This window comes from Chaetodon trifascialis, chromosome 19 (genome assembly GCF_039877785.1).
Source record: "Chaetodon trifascialis isolate fChaTrf1 chromosome 19, fChaTrf1.hap1, whole genome shotgun sequence".
NCBI classification, from domain to species: domain Eukaryota; kingdom Metazoa; phylum Chordata; class Actinopteri; order Chaetodontiformes; family Chaetodontidae; genus Chaetodon; species Chaetodon trifascialis.
Window position 1 is genome coordinate 11504500 of NC_092074.1, and position 20320 is coordinate 11524819.

General features: G+C 44.0%; 1 protein-coding gene across 1 annotated transcript; it reads right to left on the reverse strand.

The window, feature by feature from the left end:
- Positions 1-35: 35 nt before the first annotated feature.
- pinx1 (PIN2 (TERF1) interacting telomerase inhibitor 1) lies at positions 36-19960 on the reverse strand. Its single transcript, XM_070986780.1, has 7 exons — positions 19936-19960; positions 19245-19354; positions 19038-19130; positions 18783-18873; positions 17549-17638; positions 13099-13181; positions 36-1367 (listed from the first exon to the last, which is right to left on the reverse strand). The coding sequence occupies exons 1-7, from the start codon at positions 19952-19954 to the stop codon at positions 675-677; spliced, it is 1179 nt and encodes a 392-aa protein (XP_070842881.1). The 5' UTR covers positions 19955-19960; the 3' UTR covers positions 36-674.
- Positions 19961-20320: the final 360 nt, after the last annotated feature.

Below are 20320 nucleotides of genomic sequence, written 5' to 3' on the forward strand. Positions count from 1 at the left end.
TCCACCTACGAAAGAAAAAAACAAACACCTGCATTCATGGCTTTTTGGATTTATTTAAAAAGGTATGATCCTGTTAGAGTTAATGTATCAGGCAGACACTGAACTGGACAAAGATGGTTAATACAATCCACTGTGAAACACTGCTTCAATAAATAGTAACGCTGATGCATTTAAGATGCTGAGACACAAACGGTGTTATTAAAAAATTTTTTTATATTGTTCACAAAACATTAAATAAAAGTTTCCCAAATTGTTTGGTGGTATTTTAGAAATCAACAATTTGGACCCTTTTTATTCAATAAGAGAAGCCCGGCTGTTTTTCTTATCTTTATATTACCATGCAGACATGGCAGTGGTATCAATCTTCTCATCTAACCTTCAGCAAGAAAGCAAACAGGCATTTACCAAAATATCGTAACTCTGTCTTTAAGCTGTGCCATTTTGCCATCTGCTGCGACAGTGCTTTACTGGGCACTTTCAGGTTTTTAATGTGATCAAATGTCTAACCTCCCTTTCCTCCTCATGTACCCGAGTGTTCTTCATGAACAGGATATCGTATCGTACATAAAAGACATTTGATTTGCTCATAAAGGTAATGAGAACGCCCAATGATCATGTTTATGACTTTTAGGACTAGTAGAACTGGAGGCCATTTTTTTTAATTCCACCTATTCTTAATGCTTCTTTTTCTTTTTCTTGTCCTTTTTGGCTTTCTTCTCCACCGGCTCCTGCTCCTCCTCTTTTACTACACCGTCCACCTCCTCCGCTCTTTGTTTCTTCTTCTTTTTGTGAGCGTCCTGAGATCCTACAGTTTGATCCTCTGTCGGCCCGTGTCCATTCAGTAGCTCGGTTTCCTGATCGTTGTTCTTAAGCTTCTTCTTCTTCTTCTTCTTGCATGGAGGCAGCTCCCCACAGTTCTGCTCCACACCAGAGGTGGAGCTACAGTTCTCATTCGTAGCTCCTTCGTTCTCGACCCTTTTCCTCTTTTTCTTCTTCTTCTTCGATTGGTCCTCATTGTCCTCCATCACGATAACAGCGGTACTGTTCTCTTCTACCACTTCCTGCTCATCTGCTGACTTTTTGCTCTTCTTCTTCTTCTTTTTCTTTTTGGGCTCTTCTGAGTCGTCGTTGCTGCCGTGGGAGGGACTGGGTTCCTCGGATGGACCCGATGTCTCGCTGGCCTCTGAGGGTGCTGTGCTCTGGGTCTGTCCACGAGCCTTCTTCAGCTGAGCCATTCGCTGTGCAAAATACTGCTGCATATTGAGAGTGCTGGTCACGGTCTTGGTGATGGACTCCGTATCCAGTTCAGAAGAAGCAGGAGTAAAAGTCGCCTCCGTCTCACCCTGAGAGTCACTGGTGCTGCTCCCCTAGACCACAAAAAACACACAAATAAGGGGACAGGTTAGGATTTAATGCAGCCTTTAGAGAAGCATCACAGAAACAGACAGCACACAATGGTGACCAGAGGAGCTTAAGTGATCGTCAATCATCACGCAGAGATTAACCAGGCAGATTTTGGTGAGTGAAAAGAGGCCAAAATAGGATGTTGATGTAACAATAGGCGTTAAAGGATCACCTTAAAATAAGCATTTATCATCGGCGTCTTACAACAACACGGAGCGCCACACATCCAGCTGTGTGTCACTGTCGTCCTCTGTGACGGCTCCTCACTACCGAAGCATTCTCGTGTGAAACAATAGTTTATGAGCCCGACGGAGGCGTCGACAGAAACCTCCAGAGTGGACAGTGTAGAGGAGAGCTTATTAAAGGTGCTCAAAAAGTAGTATACTTTGGTGTATTAGAAATATAACCTAAAGTAATTCCAAGTACACTTTTGTGCTAAATTGAAAGTTTATGGACGTATACTTTTAAAACTAATTCTGTAATACTGAAAGTGATATTTCAAAGTACTTATAAAAAGTGTACTTTATTGTTAGTGCATTATAATTTGTACTTGGAAAAGGTGTGCTAAATTATAAATCCTTTTAACAGTAATGAAGTAAACTTATTTTAAAATCCTCTGTTAGACACTATTAGCATGCTTAATTAAAATGTACTTTAATTTCACTTCATTTTAAGTATGTATTTCCAACACACTGGTGATATAATACATTTATATGCAGGTGTGTTTTGAATCTTCATCAATCACAATTTTCACTGGTGTACTTCAGTACACTTTAAGTATACTCAAGAATTACTTAAGTGGTACTCAAGGACTACTAGGTGACAAAATAAGCCTACTTAGTACATTCTTCAAAAAGTATTATTTAAGTCTTTTAAGTATTTTTTCACCTGGGTGAATAAACTGCAAACCTTATGATTACATCTTTAAAGAAAGCTTTTTATAGCAGTCACGTGTAATACATCTCTCTTTTAAAATAAATGGAGAATTTACTTAGAAAAGCAATAGTGGCTAAAGTTCATACCAAAGACAGAAACACTTATTATAGAGTAATTATTTAAATCAAAGATTAAAATCACTTTGTTTTTTGGCACCTTGCTTGCACTGGACAGTGACACAGCAGACACAGAAAGGAAACAAGAGAAGGTGTGACACACAACAAAGACCCTCAGCTGGACCTGAACGAGCCTGAGATTACAGTCTTGTTGCCGATGTGCGGTTTTAACCGCCCTTCAAACAGGAAGCTGTTCATTTTTTCTCAAATATCTGTTCATTCAGCCACCTCTGGTGACAATTCACAGTGTGTTTGGCCATTATTCTTCTTGTCTGATGCAGGTTTCTGGTGTTTGTCATCTTAATTTTCAGATGAGACTTTCCCCCCTGCAACATTTACGTAACTGAGCAACGTTTGCGGCAGATGAAGGAACGGGCTGCCGATAAGCAAGGAGACGTCAGAGAATGACCCATTTTAGGAAATGGAGGTAAAAACAGGTTTCTACTGATCCCAGTGAGGCAGTCAGGAGGAGATCTGCTAAAACACACGCTATCATCTCTCCAACCTTCAGGCTACATTATAAAACAAGGCCAACTTTACAAGTGTGAGCTCCAACACCGTCTAGGTTTTAACTCTCCAGCATGAACAATTTGTCACCTCACCCCTGCGACCCATTTGTCTTCATTTTCCTAATGGCCTACTCAATGCATAATGATTTGTCCAGAAGAATGCCGAGGCTCCTCCTGAGAATCGCGCTAAACAATACTGCCGCTCCGCGTGTTACCTCAGAGATGGCGAAGTGGACGTCGTTTTTCCTAACCCCGCGGATTAGAGATGAACCGAAAACGCCGCGTCGTGCCGAGTCACCTCACGGTTTGGCCTTTAAGCTTTTACATTCGGATTTAAGTACTTTGACCCTCGATGCGGATTGAGACAGACAAGCTAACTGATGGACCGGTGAAACAATGTGGATGCGGATCCGAGCAGGTCTTGCGGGACCTGAATGGACTGAAATGAGTGACTGTATGCACCGGGCTTCCTCTGGAGCTTGAAGTACGCTGTGTCTATATTTATCTATACATACAAAAAACACACGTCATTTCTTTTAAACTAGCCACCAGGGACTTCAGTGAACCCTACAAGCTATTAGTCTTAACCCACTAGGCTCTCCATAGTCAATATATTTCCATAAGGGAAACAACCATTGTTTTTGCGGGCTAATATATTGATTAATATGGTGAGCAGTGACAGCTCTGCGAACACACCCTGAGTTCAGATTTAGTTTTTTGCCTATAAATTGAAATTTGGAGTATAACACACGAGCGTTACATGAGTCGCTGCGCATTTTCTCGACTGCATTACGTCTGAAAAGGACTGCTTGAGAAGGAGTCACAGACCACACGATTGAGGCTCAATGACAAAGCAGGTGTTGAAATGGACTGCTAAGTTTTCCGCCACCTCAGACCTCCACTAGAGAGAAACCCCGAACTTCTAACAAGAGGGATAAGGCCCTTCAGGTGAGGCGCCATTAAACAAAACTTTCCAACTTCCCAGAGAAAATCTATACTCCCTGTTACTGCACAATGGCATCCTCTCTGCTTGGGAGAGTGGAGATGGGGCTTAGAGCTGACAGCGCCAAACAACATGTAACTGGGATTTGGGAAGATGGCTGGGGGCCACTTTAGAACTGCCTGTGAAATTACTCTCAAGAGGGGGGGGGGGGGGTGAATGAGCGAGGGGAGAAGGAGAGTGACTGAGAAACATCTCCTTCATCAGGGAAAGTGGCTGGAACCTGGTCTGCGGTTCGTTCCTTACTGCCTGGGGATCTCCATTAGACCCTGATCCGACAGCAGGGAAAGCGCTGTGCTGGACACACACACACACACACACACACACACACAAACACACACACACAGTATGGAGATAAACCTAAAGGTCCAGTCAGCATCACTGGCAGCCCTGGAGATTTTTGTTGAGGGTTAACATGTTACCAAGAAACGACCCGGCAGTAATGTTTGAGATCTCGTTTCCTTATTTCCAGGTGTGTGTTATTCTCTCTGGCCTGTTTGTGTCCGTTACTAATTCTGCGTGCGTGTCAGAGCACAGCAGGCGTGAGACGGTACACTCAGACCAGAACACATGTGTATCCTGATACAAGCTTCACGCTGATATATTGTGATGATGAAGAGCAGCCACAAAATACAGCAATTATGCACAAAAACAGGCTCTTTGGTGGAGGTTTTATAATATGAAAAAGTGAGCACTACAGCATCAGTATATTAGGATTATTAAATTCTTTGAGTAAATGATCATGATTTAGAGTATTAATAAAACAAAAATATGAGGAAACTTTTCAGTTACAGTGACTTCCCTTGTCTTCAAGACCTCTGACATTTTCTTTAAGAATCAGATTTTTAAATGTATTTATTACTTCATATCAAATGAAAGTGCTGCAATGCTGATTTCCACTCCTGAATTGGACAGTCACAACACTGACTTGCAGTAAAAAGCCTTGCAACAAAGAGAATTACTTCAGGCTTTTCATCAGCTGCTGCAGAAAGTCTTCAGTTGTTGTCAGCGGTGACTTCATGTAGATTCTTCTTCAGGAGATGTTTGGAGTCCACTTCTATTATTATTTTCGCAGTTTGTCAGTGTCTGATTTTACTCGTTCAGCGGATGTCAGGTGAAGCAACAAAAGGCTAAACTGTCTACATACAGTTAAGTCAGGGGCTCTAACCACAGAAATAAATAAAAAAATATACAAATATATTTACATTTTTATGATTTAACTGCTGTGCCAAATTCTGCACAGCTAAGTTCATTTCCTATAATAGTAAAGACAGAGATTTCCCTTTTACACCTACAGCTAAAGAAGGGACACAGCCAACTTATAATTTATAAAATCAGTTTACATAATTGCTGGAACTAGACAAGAACAGCTGAAAAAGGCAGTCCTGGGCTACAACACAGTGGGGTTGAGGAGTGGAGGGTTGGAGAACACACCTATATCCAGCCATGTCTACTCCTCCCCCTCCTCCTCCTCCTCCTCCTCCTCCAGGACCCAGAACCCCAGGAAAAGGATGCGCTCAGTGCACTGTGTGCAGTTCTGAGATAAGGCTCCTTCGGCAGAGGAGCGGCCTGGCTGGCTATCGGGCCCTTCCTGCTCCACTGTCTCCCCTGGCGGGGGCTGGGGCTGGGCAGGGAACACAGGGAGGGCCCGCAGAGGGTCCCAGAGAAAAGGAGAGGGTGGGAAGACATTCAACAGGCCACCTCCTTCAAGACACTCCAGTTCTATCTCTCCCTGCTAATGTAGCCGATGGAAAGCCAGCGGTAAGACGTGTGCCAAGGTGCCAAGATGCCGAGGCCAACACATTCAGGAGGAGAGTCAATCAAGCCAGCAGAGGGACGGTGGAAAAGGTTCACCAGAGTGCATGTGAAACTTTTTTGACTGGACGAGATCTGCAGAGAAATGCACTGAACTTCAATTAACAGACACGATGTCTAGATGTGAAACCTTTAGGCAGCAAGCAAAGCTACTTCCTGTCTACTTATTCTGAAAGAGAGAATAAAATTCCAAAATCAATACTTTTAGAGATGTCCTAACTAAAGTTTCTGATCCCAATCTGAGCCCTTTTCTACAGTCTTTGCTAACGTGAAGTCCAATCCAATTATTGTTTTAATTTTTCCCACACATTATTCAGCTTCAGTGTACAATGAAGTGCTTGCGTACACAAAAGTAAGCCCTAAAAACTAAATCAGTAAAATAATCCAGATGTTTTTTGGCAGCTGAAAGGCTCTGCAGACAGAGTTTTGCATATGATGTGTAAAGAGATGAGTGTCAGTATAAATGACAAGATCACGGCTCAGTTGGGACCACTTGTTGACCCTCAGTCCGTGCGGATCACTTCCAATGAACCCGCTGATTGCTGTTAATCTGTTTCTAATTCCATGACTTGGTCACTCGCTGTGATGATGATGATCATCAAACTGTTCAATGGAGCTTTTAATAAACCATTAATTGCCTGGATCTGTCCTTATCTCAGTGCTGTGGATTGTAACCGGGACACTTTTAATGCAGAACTGAAAGCAGGTTCGGCGGCTGCTTTTCCTGATGCACTGATAAAACTGTGTGAATGCTTAGAAAATAAACCAGGAAACTGGGGCATCTGCAGTACAAAGAGCGTATATTTCACCTGACTGTTTCATGGTAATCCAAAACAACGCTAACGAGGTCAGCGTTTCCGTGAACTAGCGGCCTTTCAAGTCCTTCAAGGTGGGTATGGGGTTTGAAACAACAGAGAAATCCTGAAAAATGTGGCCTTGTTATACTTCAGTCATGAAAAATCTAAACTTTAAACAATAGTGTAAAACTGGACAAAACTCAAATTCAAGTTTAGCAGGTTTACTTCTTTCAGACTTACTAGAAGTTATTAAAACATAGAAATATTAAGAGGCTAACCAATCAGCTACTCAAAGGTATAAAGTCGCCCTCTGGCTCACATGTTAATTAGCATTTGACAAAGCTGCAGCTGCCCATTTATTTCCTTAAAAAACTGCCTGTTTGCATTACCTGCTGTTTTTTTTTTTTTTTCAATAATTTCTAGCCAATATTGGTTGGGTCTGTAATTGCATGAGTGTGCCCTCATTGTCCTGCCACAATAATAAATTTGGCGATACTCAAGGTCTATGGATCAGGCCCTGATTAGCCAGCTGTCTCTCCCTGATGAGCACACAAGTCCAGGAGCCCATCCTTCATGAGGCTGATGTGGGCGGACACAAAAACAGGCTGATGCCTTATTCCCTGTAAATAAGCAAACCCTTCAGTTGACCATCAATACTTTCTTTAGTAATGTCACTGAATCTAAAGTGATACTAATATTTATTATCTTTACCACACAAATTATATCTACACGCAGTAACAAAGGTAGAAACCGTAAAATGATGTACCATAAATGCATTAAATGCCACACATGGAAGCTTCCAAAAAACAATACTTTTTCTAAAGGCGTACTTTCTGTGTGTAGTTAAGACAAAACACAAAAAAGAGGGTTTTGAAAAATTGCACTTTGTGGCCGGTGCGGGAACGTTTATCATAAGCAACAAATGAAGACAACATTATGCATGCAGCGTGACTGCCCTGTGCTTGTTCAACATTGCAAACGCTTGCCGACAATGCCCCCCCTCAAGAGCGTCGGGGTCCCCACCCCAACCCCCGAGGAGGAAGATGCAGTGATTATTTTCCCCAGCTGTGATTTATTAGATTAAAGAGTCAGTGATTAAACGGTAGTCGGTGGCTGTAAACAGCCAAGAGGGCTGGAAATCTTTGGGCGGTTAGCTTCACCAGGCGGTAATTACCCCGGCCTCGTGTATTCTAGTTTAAGCCCGTAACTAAGAGACGGACGCCCTCTTTTTCTCTTTTGTCCTGCGCTAATCTGTAAGTGTCAGCGAGCTGGCATGGCCAGGAGGGAGCGGTGCACACAACTGCCAGGGAGGTAGGTGGTAAATGTGTGTGTCTTTGCGGGGGGGGGGGTGGTTACTTGGCGGGTCTTGATATTTTCGGCGGCAGAAGCAAAAGGGCCTGTCAACAAACATGCTCAAAAGAGGGAGAGCTTTTGCTTGGAGCAATTAGATGTTATCTGAGAATGAATAAGAGCTCCTCGGCTTCACAATCAACCCAGCACCCTGCGTGAGTGCGCCGGCCCATTCAAAGCGCTCCAACCACACTACGACAACGTTTGCACCGGCATCCCCTTTCAACAGATCAATGCTGCAAACTGACGGACAACTGAGCCAAAAGAAACTCCTCTGCTTTGGTGCTGGATTTCCATTTATACTGTCAACTATACAATGCAGTGAAACTCTGCAGGAAGTGAAGAATAATCATGTTACCAAGAGGACAGAGGACAGTTAACCCTCTGAAGGTAACAATCCAACTGTTTGGTATAAAAAATATTTAAATATATATGCAGTACGAACCACATGTAAAGCCACCTAAGACAGTCCTCATTAGGTTATGTCTAATGAAGGAAAATTACAAATATATTTTACAAATACATGCTTATTCTGAATGTGATGGAGTAACACATTTCCAGGTTGGGAACAGGACAACAGACTGGGAAAGTTGTGAAATGCTCCAAAAAACACCTGTTTGGATCATTCCACAGGTAAACAGGTTGATTGGTAACAGGCGATAGTATCATGATTGGGTATGAAAGGGTCATCCTGGAAAGGCTCAGTCGTTCACAAGTGAGGATGAAGCGAGGTTCGCCACTTTGTGAACACATGACTGTATGAAGGATGTTACTACATGTCCTAACTTCTTTGGAATCAGCCCACTCAAAAACAACAGTTCAACACGGCCACACGTCACTGCTCGCAGGCCTCAGCAGCTACCTGTGAAACCTGTGCTGGAGTTCCAGACAGTTTCTGTACCAAAAAGATATTTTGCTTCTGCGCCGTCAGCAAAGTTTCGCCGCTGGACTCCGCCCATCGGCTCCCTGGCGTTTCGCCGAAGCATCTGCCAAACGCTCGAGCCCCCAACCCGCACCGCCCCTGTCCCATATTCCTTAAGATGGTGGTGTCAGGGGAGCCCCCGCTGACATGCGATCCTTCATGTGGACGACGCGTGGGCAGGAAAAACTCGCAACAGGTGCCACCCGATGAGGCTTGATCCTCGGCCCTTTGTGCCTGAGCAGGAGTGGGAGTGGGATAGGCCGCGGGGGTCACGCTGACCCAGAGCAGGGTGCGCCATACCGACCGTCTGAGTGGAGGGTTCAGACGTCAAAACAAGCCTTGTACCCAATTATAATCAACCATTTTTCTTCCCTGACATATTAGGGAGTACAGAACTACTGAACGGGTCGATGCTGAAACAGAATTAATATTTCTAATAGTGAAATCATTGCATCTGTTAATCAGCTGTGAAGCTTAATTCATTATAGATATGCTCCTTTTTGTGTTGATTAAGGGCCTGAATGAAAAATGAAAATTCAGTTCAGTGATTAAATGAAGCTAAAGTCAAATGATAGAGAGAGATTCTTCGCAAACTCAATATCTGCAAGACCAAAAGAATGTGTAATTTATTTTCACACTTATTACAAAAGCATGAATGTGACTATCTAAGGCTTGGCCATTTTACAGTCATAAGATCATACGAGTCCCCCCCCCCCCCCCCCCGAAAAACTGAATTTTGTCTTTTTCAAAACACACACACCCTAAAAAAGGAAATGTAGAGGAGAATGTAGGAGGAAAAATAAAACTACGGCTTGTTTCCCCCTTTCATCTGAGCTGGCGGCTTTAAAAAATGACTAACTTTTGTTGATGTATGAATCGGCGGGGAGTCTATTTATCAGCAGGCCCTCTGCGGTCGCCCGCTTGGGTCCCTCAAGTCACAAGCCGCGTCGCTCCCCTTTGACTGATTAATTAGCCAATCAGAGGACATTTTTCACTGGGCGGCAGAATGGTTTATTTCAGCTAATGCCGGGCTTTCGAGCTGAGGCCCGTTGGAGCCTCGTCGGCTCTTTCGGCCTGCCTGAGTGGCCGGGCAGAGGGGCAAGGGAGATAAATCAAGCCGGGCTGGCCCTCCATGTGGCTCCCCTAACTAAACCCCCTGAGGAGGGCATGGTGGCGGAGAGGGAGGGGGAAGGAGAGGGGGACGCAGGATGGCCAGGGGCACTGCTCGCCCGCCGATAAGCACGGGGAGCACAGGGCTGCCAAAGTGCCTTCATTTAGAAGTGGCCGGGGCTTTTTGATATCTCGGCAGAGAGCGGCTGTCGTTTGTCATGCTGTGAGTAATTGTGTTGAGGGGCACAAGAGGAGGCAGGAGATGGAGGGGGCTCGCAAGCGTGGGATGGGTGATGGATAACAGAGAGCCGTGTAGATGGACAGGTGCTCCACCACCACTGGATAGCCCTCACCGGTCAGGAAGTGTAAATAATGGTTTTAAGCATACATTTTCAGGTGGCTGCGCTGTAAGGTGTGAAGAGGCAGTGAGTGAAACGCTCTTCATCCTCATTTATCTTGTAGATAAAGGCTTTTATTTAACAAGTAATTCTGCGCAAGTGTAATGAACTTAGGTGTGCACAGTCAGTGGCCACTTCACTACCTGTGCAATCTATAGGAATCAATACGACGGCTCAGCCACAGATTCTACCTTTAATACAGTTTATATTCAGTTTCTGCTGATATAGAGGGAAAAGTGTAAAATCAACTGAATTAATCAGGTCAGTTTGGTGTTGTACTGGACTGGATTATACTGAGATTATATATAATTACACAACCCTGCTGTCAGGGCTGGAGGTTTACATCTGAACATAATAAGAAAACTAGTGCAGGTGAAACAACGGTTGAGTCTTATTGGCTACCGGCACCCAAACGAAAGTTCATAATCTGTCCTGTGTGCTCATATGTTTTTTTCATCACGTGTAACATTGCCTTTGATGAACGGAGGCGTGTGGGACAGCTGAGTGTGTTTGTGCGCGCGTGCATGTGTGTGTCTGCCTGTCTGCATTTCAGGGAGCGTTGTGAGCCGCGATAAGAGGAGAGCAGGAAGCACATCACTGCGGGAGGAAGGAAGACCCCAGCAGTGGGGGACTGGTGGAAAGGAGGCTGGGGAGACAGCAGTGGGTGGTGGGTGAAGATTCCTGAGAGGGAAGGAGGGCAGTTCTGGAGGAGCCGATCCAGATTTGGTCGAGCCTCCTGGCCTCACCTTGTCAGGATGCAGGTATGTGATAATATGACTGGTGGCTGCAAATCAACTCAACCACTGAGCCGAAGCTCCTGATGTTGATAATCGCCAGTGCTTAGGAACACGGCTCTTCAGGGTGTTCACATCACTGCACATGTGTACACTGCAGAGCAAATTATGTGCTGCAACAGTACTGTAAGCACAGATCAGGGTGCGCCGAGGGTCACTGGCAGAGTCATGGACACGCTCGCAGGAGATCCTGCACAATGCCTCGAGCTTGATTGGTCCATCACCCTCTTTACCTCTTCCCAGTAACCTCAGATGTTGCTGGGCTTCAACACAAAGCCTCATGGGAAGCCATTGTAATTGTGTTCAGTGTTTTCGATATGGTCAATGGTGTCCCTCCTGGCTGAAAAATAACAACCCATAACCAAACGATTAGGGAGAAAATGACGGTGTGTATTGCTCGCATTTCCAATGTTAATCAGCTGGGGAGCAGCAGCCATTGTGATGTTATGGCTCGGCACCTGTAGGGGAATAGAGAAGGTTTTTCCTCGTGCAATTTATGGATTTTAAGATGCCAATTTCTTCAAGCTAAATGCTTGAGATAAACAGAGGAGGCCAGCACGAGGCTCTTCTGGGTCTCTGAGTCCAAAAGCGACATTTGTCATTGTCCTTCTGGTTCTGTTGGGGGTCAGCAGAACTTGTGAGACTGATTTTTCATGAGCATTAAGTCCCATCTGTGAGCAGCCAAAACATCTGAGATCTAAAAACGTTCTCATGAATCTCGCTGCAGAAATTATTATGATAGCAAATATGCAATTCTTATTCAACGTGATGATTCCATTTGTCAGTATTTTCTGAGTGAAGCTGGTAATGGATGGTGTGACTCAATTATAGCTCTGTAAATTTATACCTCTACCTTTGGTGCAAGCAGGCTCCATTAGGAGATATCTATGTTTCATTTTCAGGTTTCATTTCTGACAATAAAAATAGTAACTTTAATTCCAAGGCAGCCCATTTCAAATTAAAATAATAACTGGAAAAGATGAACCACAGGTTAATTTAATAAAAAGGCTTCACTGGAAATCCAACTTGCACCCATCAGAGCCTGTAAGCTACATTTGAAAAGCATGAGAGCCAGCAGAACGCCAAATGGCAAAGTGACGATTGAAGTGACCAACTACCAGTGCCAAGAGCAAAATGAGAACTTTTTTTTTCTTGCAAGCGTCATCATTTCAGATTTCTGCACACCTCACCCCAATTTTGATTTGCCTTTAATAATGGCCGCTGGCATCATAAGTACCTGATGTGAGCGCTTCAAGACAGAAGTAGAGAAGAGAGGAAGTGCGCAGAGAGGAGTGCGGGGTTAAGAGTGCAAATCCTTTAAGTGGATTTAGGTGCTCTTGCTGCCATCAGTGGCCTGTTGGCAGTGTTAAAGCCGCACGCTGTGACATGGCTAATCTAGGGCCATGGGCTGCTCAGGAGCTGGGCCCTGCAGAAGCAGAAGGATCATATGATACTGCAGCGATTGATGGAGGCATCAGCACCAGTGGTCATCCTTAATTACCAAGACAGAGGCAGATAAGCTCGGGCCACCTGGCCAGAGGTACGCCACCTCCTCTGCCGGTGCACATGACACCGGCTGGGTTAAGAAAGATCACAGGCCTGCGCTACCACTGTTTCACTGCAAAAACAACAGCGAGCTACAGTCTGGATTAGGGCTGTGCATCATAATCTTTTGTAACTGGATATGGTGCACTTTGATGCGATAAGACGGACTGCCTGGATCTAATAAATATACTGTGGGTATTAGTCATGATCATATTTCCTAGTATGGATATAATTATGACACAATTTTCTTGGATTTTTTTTCAAAATGCTGCATTCGCCTTGCAGGATGATAAAAAAAAAAAACAAGATATTTTAGATGGAAGCTTGGAAAATTAAAATTGCTGCCTGAATGCAACTTTAAGGCAAATCGTGGATAATGTAAACAGTCTGGACATCTCCTACCTGCTCTTGGTCTTTGGCAGAGTTTGCTCTTTTCCCAAAGATACAGTTAAGGTCTGTTTCAGTACGGGAGGACAGATCCTTTCCTGAAACACATAGAAAGAAGGCAAATTTAATTCAAATTTAACAGGATACAGTGAGACAGACACTGACAGTCCAAATGTACCAAAAGGTGACCAAAAACAATTCAGTCCCAACACACATCCAACAAAAAATAAATACAACAAATTAAAATGCAGGGAAACGGTTTTAAATAGGCAACCTGTAATGGTAAAAGTATGTTTTTGGATCTGTATATATGCGTGTTTGTGTTAGTGTGTGTGTGGTGGGGGTTAGAAGGTAGGAAGAGGTGGTCTCCTGAGTAAAGAAAGGGGAGGTTTGCGTGGTTTGCTTCTTGCTCCAGGGATAAAACGGCAAAGAAAAATAAACCGACGACGAGGTCTGCCACGCCACGCCTCCGGATTCCCATTTTCAAGCCGGGCCTCAAAGACTCCTGAAGCACACAGTCGCCTGTCTCAAGCCCGGGTCCTGTTCGTACAGCTGCATCCTCTTCCTTCAGCGGGGCTCTGATAACATTTGGTTATTTATTGCTTTTAAAGCTCTATCTCCCCCTACGCTTGGCTTTGAAAGTCGCTGCACATGCAGGTCTAAGAAGCACAACCAAGAAAGTATGTTGAAAATTAAAACAAATGAGGAGGGGGGGGTTGTGTTGTTTGTCATCTAGTGAACTCAGGTCGAACATAAAATTATACCTAATCTGACCTTTCTGCTGTTTGGATGAGGAAGTACCTGTCAAAGGTTCTCGGGCTTTCAGGTGAAAGTGCACATAACAGTGTTCTGATAAAAAAGAAGCTTAACGCTACTTTTCCCACAAACGTTCAAAAGGTGGCTGGGTGCCATTACGCAGGATGAGGCCCGGCGCTGCTAACGTGCAGTGGAAAGTGTTAGTGAATACATGCTGGTTTCCAAGGACACAGTTGAAATGGCAACAACTGTCAGCACTGATAACTAGTCAAACCAGACCAACACAAAGCTGAGGCTCGACAGAGAAGTGCACAAATCTGATGAGCTCATAAAAGACTTAAAAAAGCTAAATAAGACTGATGGAGTCCAGCCGCATGTCACCAGTATTAAACACAGGACTGCAGGTAGATGTGATGTGCTTTGTTATTAAAAGCCCAAAGACTGTGATAAAGCCAACCACACACAGCAAAGGATGGAGAGCTGTGGTTAAATTCTGCATCAACCACCAGCCTTGCTGCCATGACAGGTGATAGATGGAGGCAGCAATTAAAACTGGGTTACTGGTTTATGCTGTGGGCTCCCGGACCTAAGCAGCGGAGATTTTGGTGCCTTTCCCCGCAAACAAAGGCCATCAATCCTCAGTGCTGGCAGTGAGGGAGCCAGCCCGAACAGGATATCAATAAAGAAGCAGGAGAGAGTAAGGAGGAGGACTGCACTGAGGTGGAGAGGGAGATGGTTACAAGGCTCTCAGATGCTACTGTGGCCACAACATTTTTAGCAGCAATGTTTTTACAGATTTAATATCAAGAGCAATAAACCAATCAGTCATCAATAAATGACTGGACAGGACTGGTCTGGTTATAGACGAAGCAAACAATATTTCCCCAATTCCAAAACAGCCAGTATTTACTGTATTTACTGTTCCTATTGGTCTTGTCTTCATTATGTGGGTTTGTCAGTGTCTTGTCCTGTTGTCTTCATAATAAAATACATACTCAATTGAAAACAGAACAAAGACAATATATTTAATGTTTTACCTCATTGATTTTTAGAAATATGCTTATTCTGAATGTGACGCAGCAACACGTTTCAGACAAGTTGGGACAGGAGGAACTAAAGACTGGGAGAGATGTGGAACACCTGTTTGGATCATTCCACAGGTAAACAGGTTCACTGGTAACAGGTGATCGTACCATGATTGGGTATGAAAGGGGCATCCTGAAAAGGCACAGTCATTCACAAGCGAGGATGGAGAGAGGTTCACCACTTTGTAAACGAGACTGTATAAAGGATGTGACTGCACGGACTCTTTGGTTTGCTTCCAAACGACTGCATTCTGTTTTTAACTTTTTGGAATCAGGTTGTAAGTTTAAAGTCTTTTACAATATTTTTGATCTGACTGGATATGAAATCAATGGTGGATTCAGCTGCTGACCTTTACCTGCCTGCAGATGGTCTGTGCACATCCAGAACTATGAGAGGAGTACATGACTTCTTCAACCTCTCATGTAACAAGCTTAGAGACACTAAATCTATTACCAAGCCTTAACTTGGCAACAGCTTCACAGGGAGGGGAGCCGGCATTGGAGCAATCGGTGGAAGCTGCAAACAGGCCTGGCGGGTTACTGTACATGCTTGCCAGGTGAGTCTTTGGTTGCCAGTGCCAATCCAGACCACAAGCTGGACACAGTAAGGCAATGGCAACAGAAGGAAGATGATCAAAAAAGACTTTCCTGTAGCTGCTGCCTACCGTTTTGAGAGCACCGTCGATATTTCAAACATTTAAACATCTTAAAACTGACAGCTTCACAGTCAAAGTCAACTGAGAGTTTATGTCAGACCACCTCAGGCAGGCGGAGCACTGGACTCTCGGGTTTATAGTTTATGAGACGCCAGCGTCCCTTCTGTTGCGTGACAACGGTTGCAGCCTCTTTGAGAAGAAACGGCTTGAGGTGGTGTCACGTTGCCAAAGACAGTTGAATTGACAGGTCTGCTGTCTGCAGACTCACAAACTGACTTAAGATTGAATTCCAGTGAAAACATTCCCACCTGCATACCTTCCTATCACCTAAGCTACCTCCCTCTCTGCTTCGTGAAAGTCTGAGAAAACACTGAAAGAGAGCGGATGTCAGCAGTAGTGTCAGGTGCTACCTGCTCTTTAGCTTCGCCTGACATTTATCAACAGCTGGTGGTGATAACGGAAAGGATCTCCTCAAATGGATTACAGCTTAAAGCCCTGCAGGATCAGACTTTATCAGTTGACGGCAGGTTGGGGTACAAGCGCATCCTAATGCAAAGACGATAAAAGAGGCCCAAGTTCACTGTCAACACAAATGTCCAGTGGTGAACGACAAACAAAGCTACGGTTTGTGGCGCTTTGCATGAGGTCTATGAGGCTGTTTTTGGGGGAAGGTGGACATGGTTGTAAGGACAGAGATGCCTAAATAGAAGCATAGTTTTAGAGACGAAATGGATGCAGTGGCAAACTGAATATGGGAGAATAACAGATGCGGTGGTGCCTCTGCATGAGTCCAAAAATTTGCTGCCACACCGAGTTGTAGGACTTCAATATAATATGTATAAAGAGTGAGGGCAGGAAGGAGAGCATCCGGAGGAAAATAAGAAAAACAAGACTCATCATCACACCCCTAATGTCCGTGCTTCATATCTTAAGTGAGGCCTTGTATGGTGCATCTCATCCATCAGGGACAGGGTCTTTTTATGGCTCCTGCCAAACTAAGATCACAAAAACAGGGTGAGAGGGTCTGGGGGAGAGACAGAGGCCATGTTTTATCTGACAGGGTCATCTAATGGGTCACACAGCCCCTGGGAGGTGTTGTTTTTTTGAGGGGGGGGGGGAGTAAATGGACATGCCAGATGCCCCAAACAGGAAACAGGAAGTTGCTATTGAATGACGTAAAATATAAAAGGCTCTTCCAGGTGAGGCAAAAGTTGAGATATTTTGTTTTCCCATGTATGCTGACCTGATGAGGTATATCTGAACCCAAAAACGGCTAAAGATTAATTACTTTAACACGTGTTAATATTTGATGAGTGTGCCTTGCTTCCTTGCAGAAGGCCTTAGAGAATTACTGCGAACCCTGACAATCTTAATAAGAAATTGTGCCTGTAATCACTCAACTATGCTCCAAGTAAAGCAACTCAGCATTAAAATATGGGATGGTGGTTATTCATTCTGGTCTCCAGTGGTCCTGAACGCTGAATTCCTCCTCGTGCCTATCAGTGTACTGGCCTTGACCAGCAAATCTTGACTTCCTGACGTGTAAAGGAGTAATGAAAGTAGAAGGGAGAGTTATTAATAACCTCACTGACCGGGCCAACTGACCCAGCACAGCCTGACAGAGCTGTGATCAGCATCGGTGGTCTGCGCCAAACACACATGGCTGTCTGTCTGTCTGTCTTTCTGTCCATATGTCTGTCCGTCCTGTATGAGGGCAGAGAACTAAAAAAGCTGAAAACATTTTAGGCCGACGTGTTTTCAGATGAAAATTTCAACTATGTGATGAGCAGTTGATGCAGTCTGGCTCACGTGTGTTACATGACAGTACAGAAACAGTTTTACAGGTAATCATCCTAATGACGATGAGAAAAGAAAGCACCATGCGACAGTTAGTGTCTTCCTGTTTATCCCTCTGCTATCTGTCGGCTGCTGTAAAGGACGCTGAGCTGCCAAAAGATAAAAACCCACCTTTAGTGAACTTCATGTAATGGACCCTCTTTCTGGACGTCTTGGACTTCTCTTCCAAGCTGAACGATTTCTTCTCGTCTGGTTGAGGTTCTATAGATAAAAGGAAATATAAGGAAAAAATATAACTGACATGTGGTACAAACAGTATTCTTTATGCACCTTGCTTCCCAGGACAGCGTTAATGATGATGTTCATTGTATGACAGGGACTGTATCCAAAGGTTTTCTCTGCAAAATGTTGCAGTACAGCACCCCCTGCTGTCCAAGAGATTGAACAATCAACCAGAAAAGGCTACACTTAAATTTTGTGTAGAACAGGCGCAGTCTGACACAGAGCCACAGTGTTGAGATTACAACTGAAAGCAAGTATACATCATGTGTCAGGTGTAAAGTGACAGATATTTAGTGCACTTGTCCTCTTCTTCATACAGTTTGAATGTTTGAGCTTCACTGTGCAGAATGATGTATGTGCAGAGTTGGACACCAGAAGGCTCTTTTCATATTCATCTGCTGAAAGTGGAAAGTTCGTACGGGCTCAATGAAAATCCTATCCTATCCTATCCTGCAAGCATGATCTGTGCTGTTGTTGGAGTAGAAACAACAAAGACCGTTTATCGTGGGCAAAACATCCATCCATCCATTATCTATACCGCCTATCCCTTTCGGGGTTGCGGGGGGCTGGAGCCTATCCCAGCTACAATGGGCGAGAGGCGGGGTACACCCTGAACCGGTCGCCAGCCGATTGCAGGGCCACATGTAAGGACAAACAACCATTCACACTCACACCTACGGACAATTTAGAGTCATCAATTAACCTAATGAGCATGTTTTTGGTCTGTGGGAGGAAGCCGGAGAGAGAACCCACGCATGCACGGGAAGAACATGCAAACTTCACACAGAAAGGCCCCGCCTGACCCGGGGATCGAACCGGCAACCTTCTTGCTGTGAGGCATGCGCACTACCTGCTGCGCCACCGTGCAGCCCGTGGGCAAAACATATCAGACACAAATTATTATGCAAAGAAGAGCAATTTCTATACAGCTTGAAACGTGTCTGGAGGAGATCTTGTTTTCGGGGAGAAGGGGGAGACAAAAGTTCCGCACTGCAGGTTTAATGTCATAAGGGGTCATCCGTTTGGGAAAAATAAGTGACATGGTTTTACAGAATTTTACCCTGTGACGTTGCAAACAGTGCAGAACATACACATAAGACATCTTAACACATTTTTCACATACCAGTGTTGTTGTTACTGTTGTTTTGACCATGATGGTTGTTCAGTTGAGCAAGAAGCTCATTGAAATCATCTTGGTGGGCGATCCAGTTATCCTGTCAACACAGCAGAACCAAAACAATTCAGTTTGACGATGGGTCATCTTCATAGTGTTTTCAGATGATTTCAAATGCAACACAGGAGAAAAATATGGACATGTACACTCAGCAGCCAGTAGTTTATTAGGCACACCTGAAACTAATGTCATAAATGTGCTCACCTCATAGCTGACATTGGTTCCAAGACCATAGCTGTTGTTTTTAAGCTTTACTTTGATGTGATCAGTGGAGCCTTGCTCATTTCTGCCCAGGCCCTGAACATGAAGAGATGACACAACATGTGACACCAGTGTTCAAGTCATTCATTCACTGCCAAAACACCACCGCTGACCCAGCGTGCAACAGCAGACAACAATGTCAACTCTCACCTTGCCCTTGGACCAGCCCATTCGCTCCAGCATCTTCTGGCCAAATTTGGAGTCATCATTGCTCCAGGCGCTGTTCCTGGGATCGACAGACCACTTCTGTTTCCTCCGGGCTGGACAGAGAGCAGCAGTATCATTATATAAGAGTGGTCAAACAAACATTACATAACCTATCAGGACATGCAATTCGAATCAAGATAAGACTGATAACACGTCTTTATGCGCTATAATAGTTTATTTCTAAATGAGGTCTCGTGTCTGTGCAAACATTGACTGACAGCCACTGTCAACATTACGACAACAGGAGCACAACACTCTTACTTCCGACCATGATCTGAGAAAACAATGTGTGACAGCATATAGAAAGTTTATTAAACATAGCCCGCACACAATTCAAAAATATTCGACCATGAAGGACGATAAAGTTATCTAAAAGGAGCCGATGACAAGCTAATGTAGTAACTGTTCAACGTTAAGAGCCAACACGTGTTAACAGAATACTGTAGTTAAAGCTAATGCTAATGTTAGCTTCCCCGAATACTTTCACAAATAGGAAATACTGAATATTGTCAGCACGTAGTCTATTTACAAGTGGCAGCGGTGTTTTCTGTGAACATAAAACATACAAATTCATGCAGTTACACTAAAAGAAAAAGAGAAATATTCATCAAAACTCTAGAAGAAATTTACGTACGCTCAGCAAGCATGGACATCCTGGGGTCCTTAACCAGGCTGAAAATCGAGTAGGTGTTCTAGAAAAGGCCTGAAGATAATATCTGGCCACGCTGGTTGTTTGTCGTGAACATATAATCATAAAAACATTTATTGTAGGTCATATTCCATACAGGTGAAAGTTTATTAATTATCATATTATTTCGACTATTAATATAATCATTATTGCATTTGTAACACTGCAAGTGATTCTCTTGGCCAATAGGTGGCGCCACAGCCACACAACCACAACAATAAAATCATGCTACGTATGCTCGGTCATTCGGGTTCAATGAACCCAAAACTACAGTACCACTGATTCTGATTTATCAGTGTAAAGAAAATATGACTTGTACAAAAATGTTAGG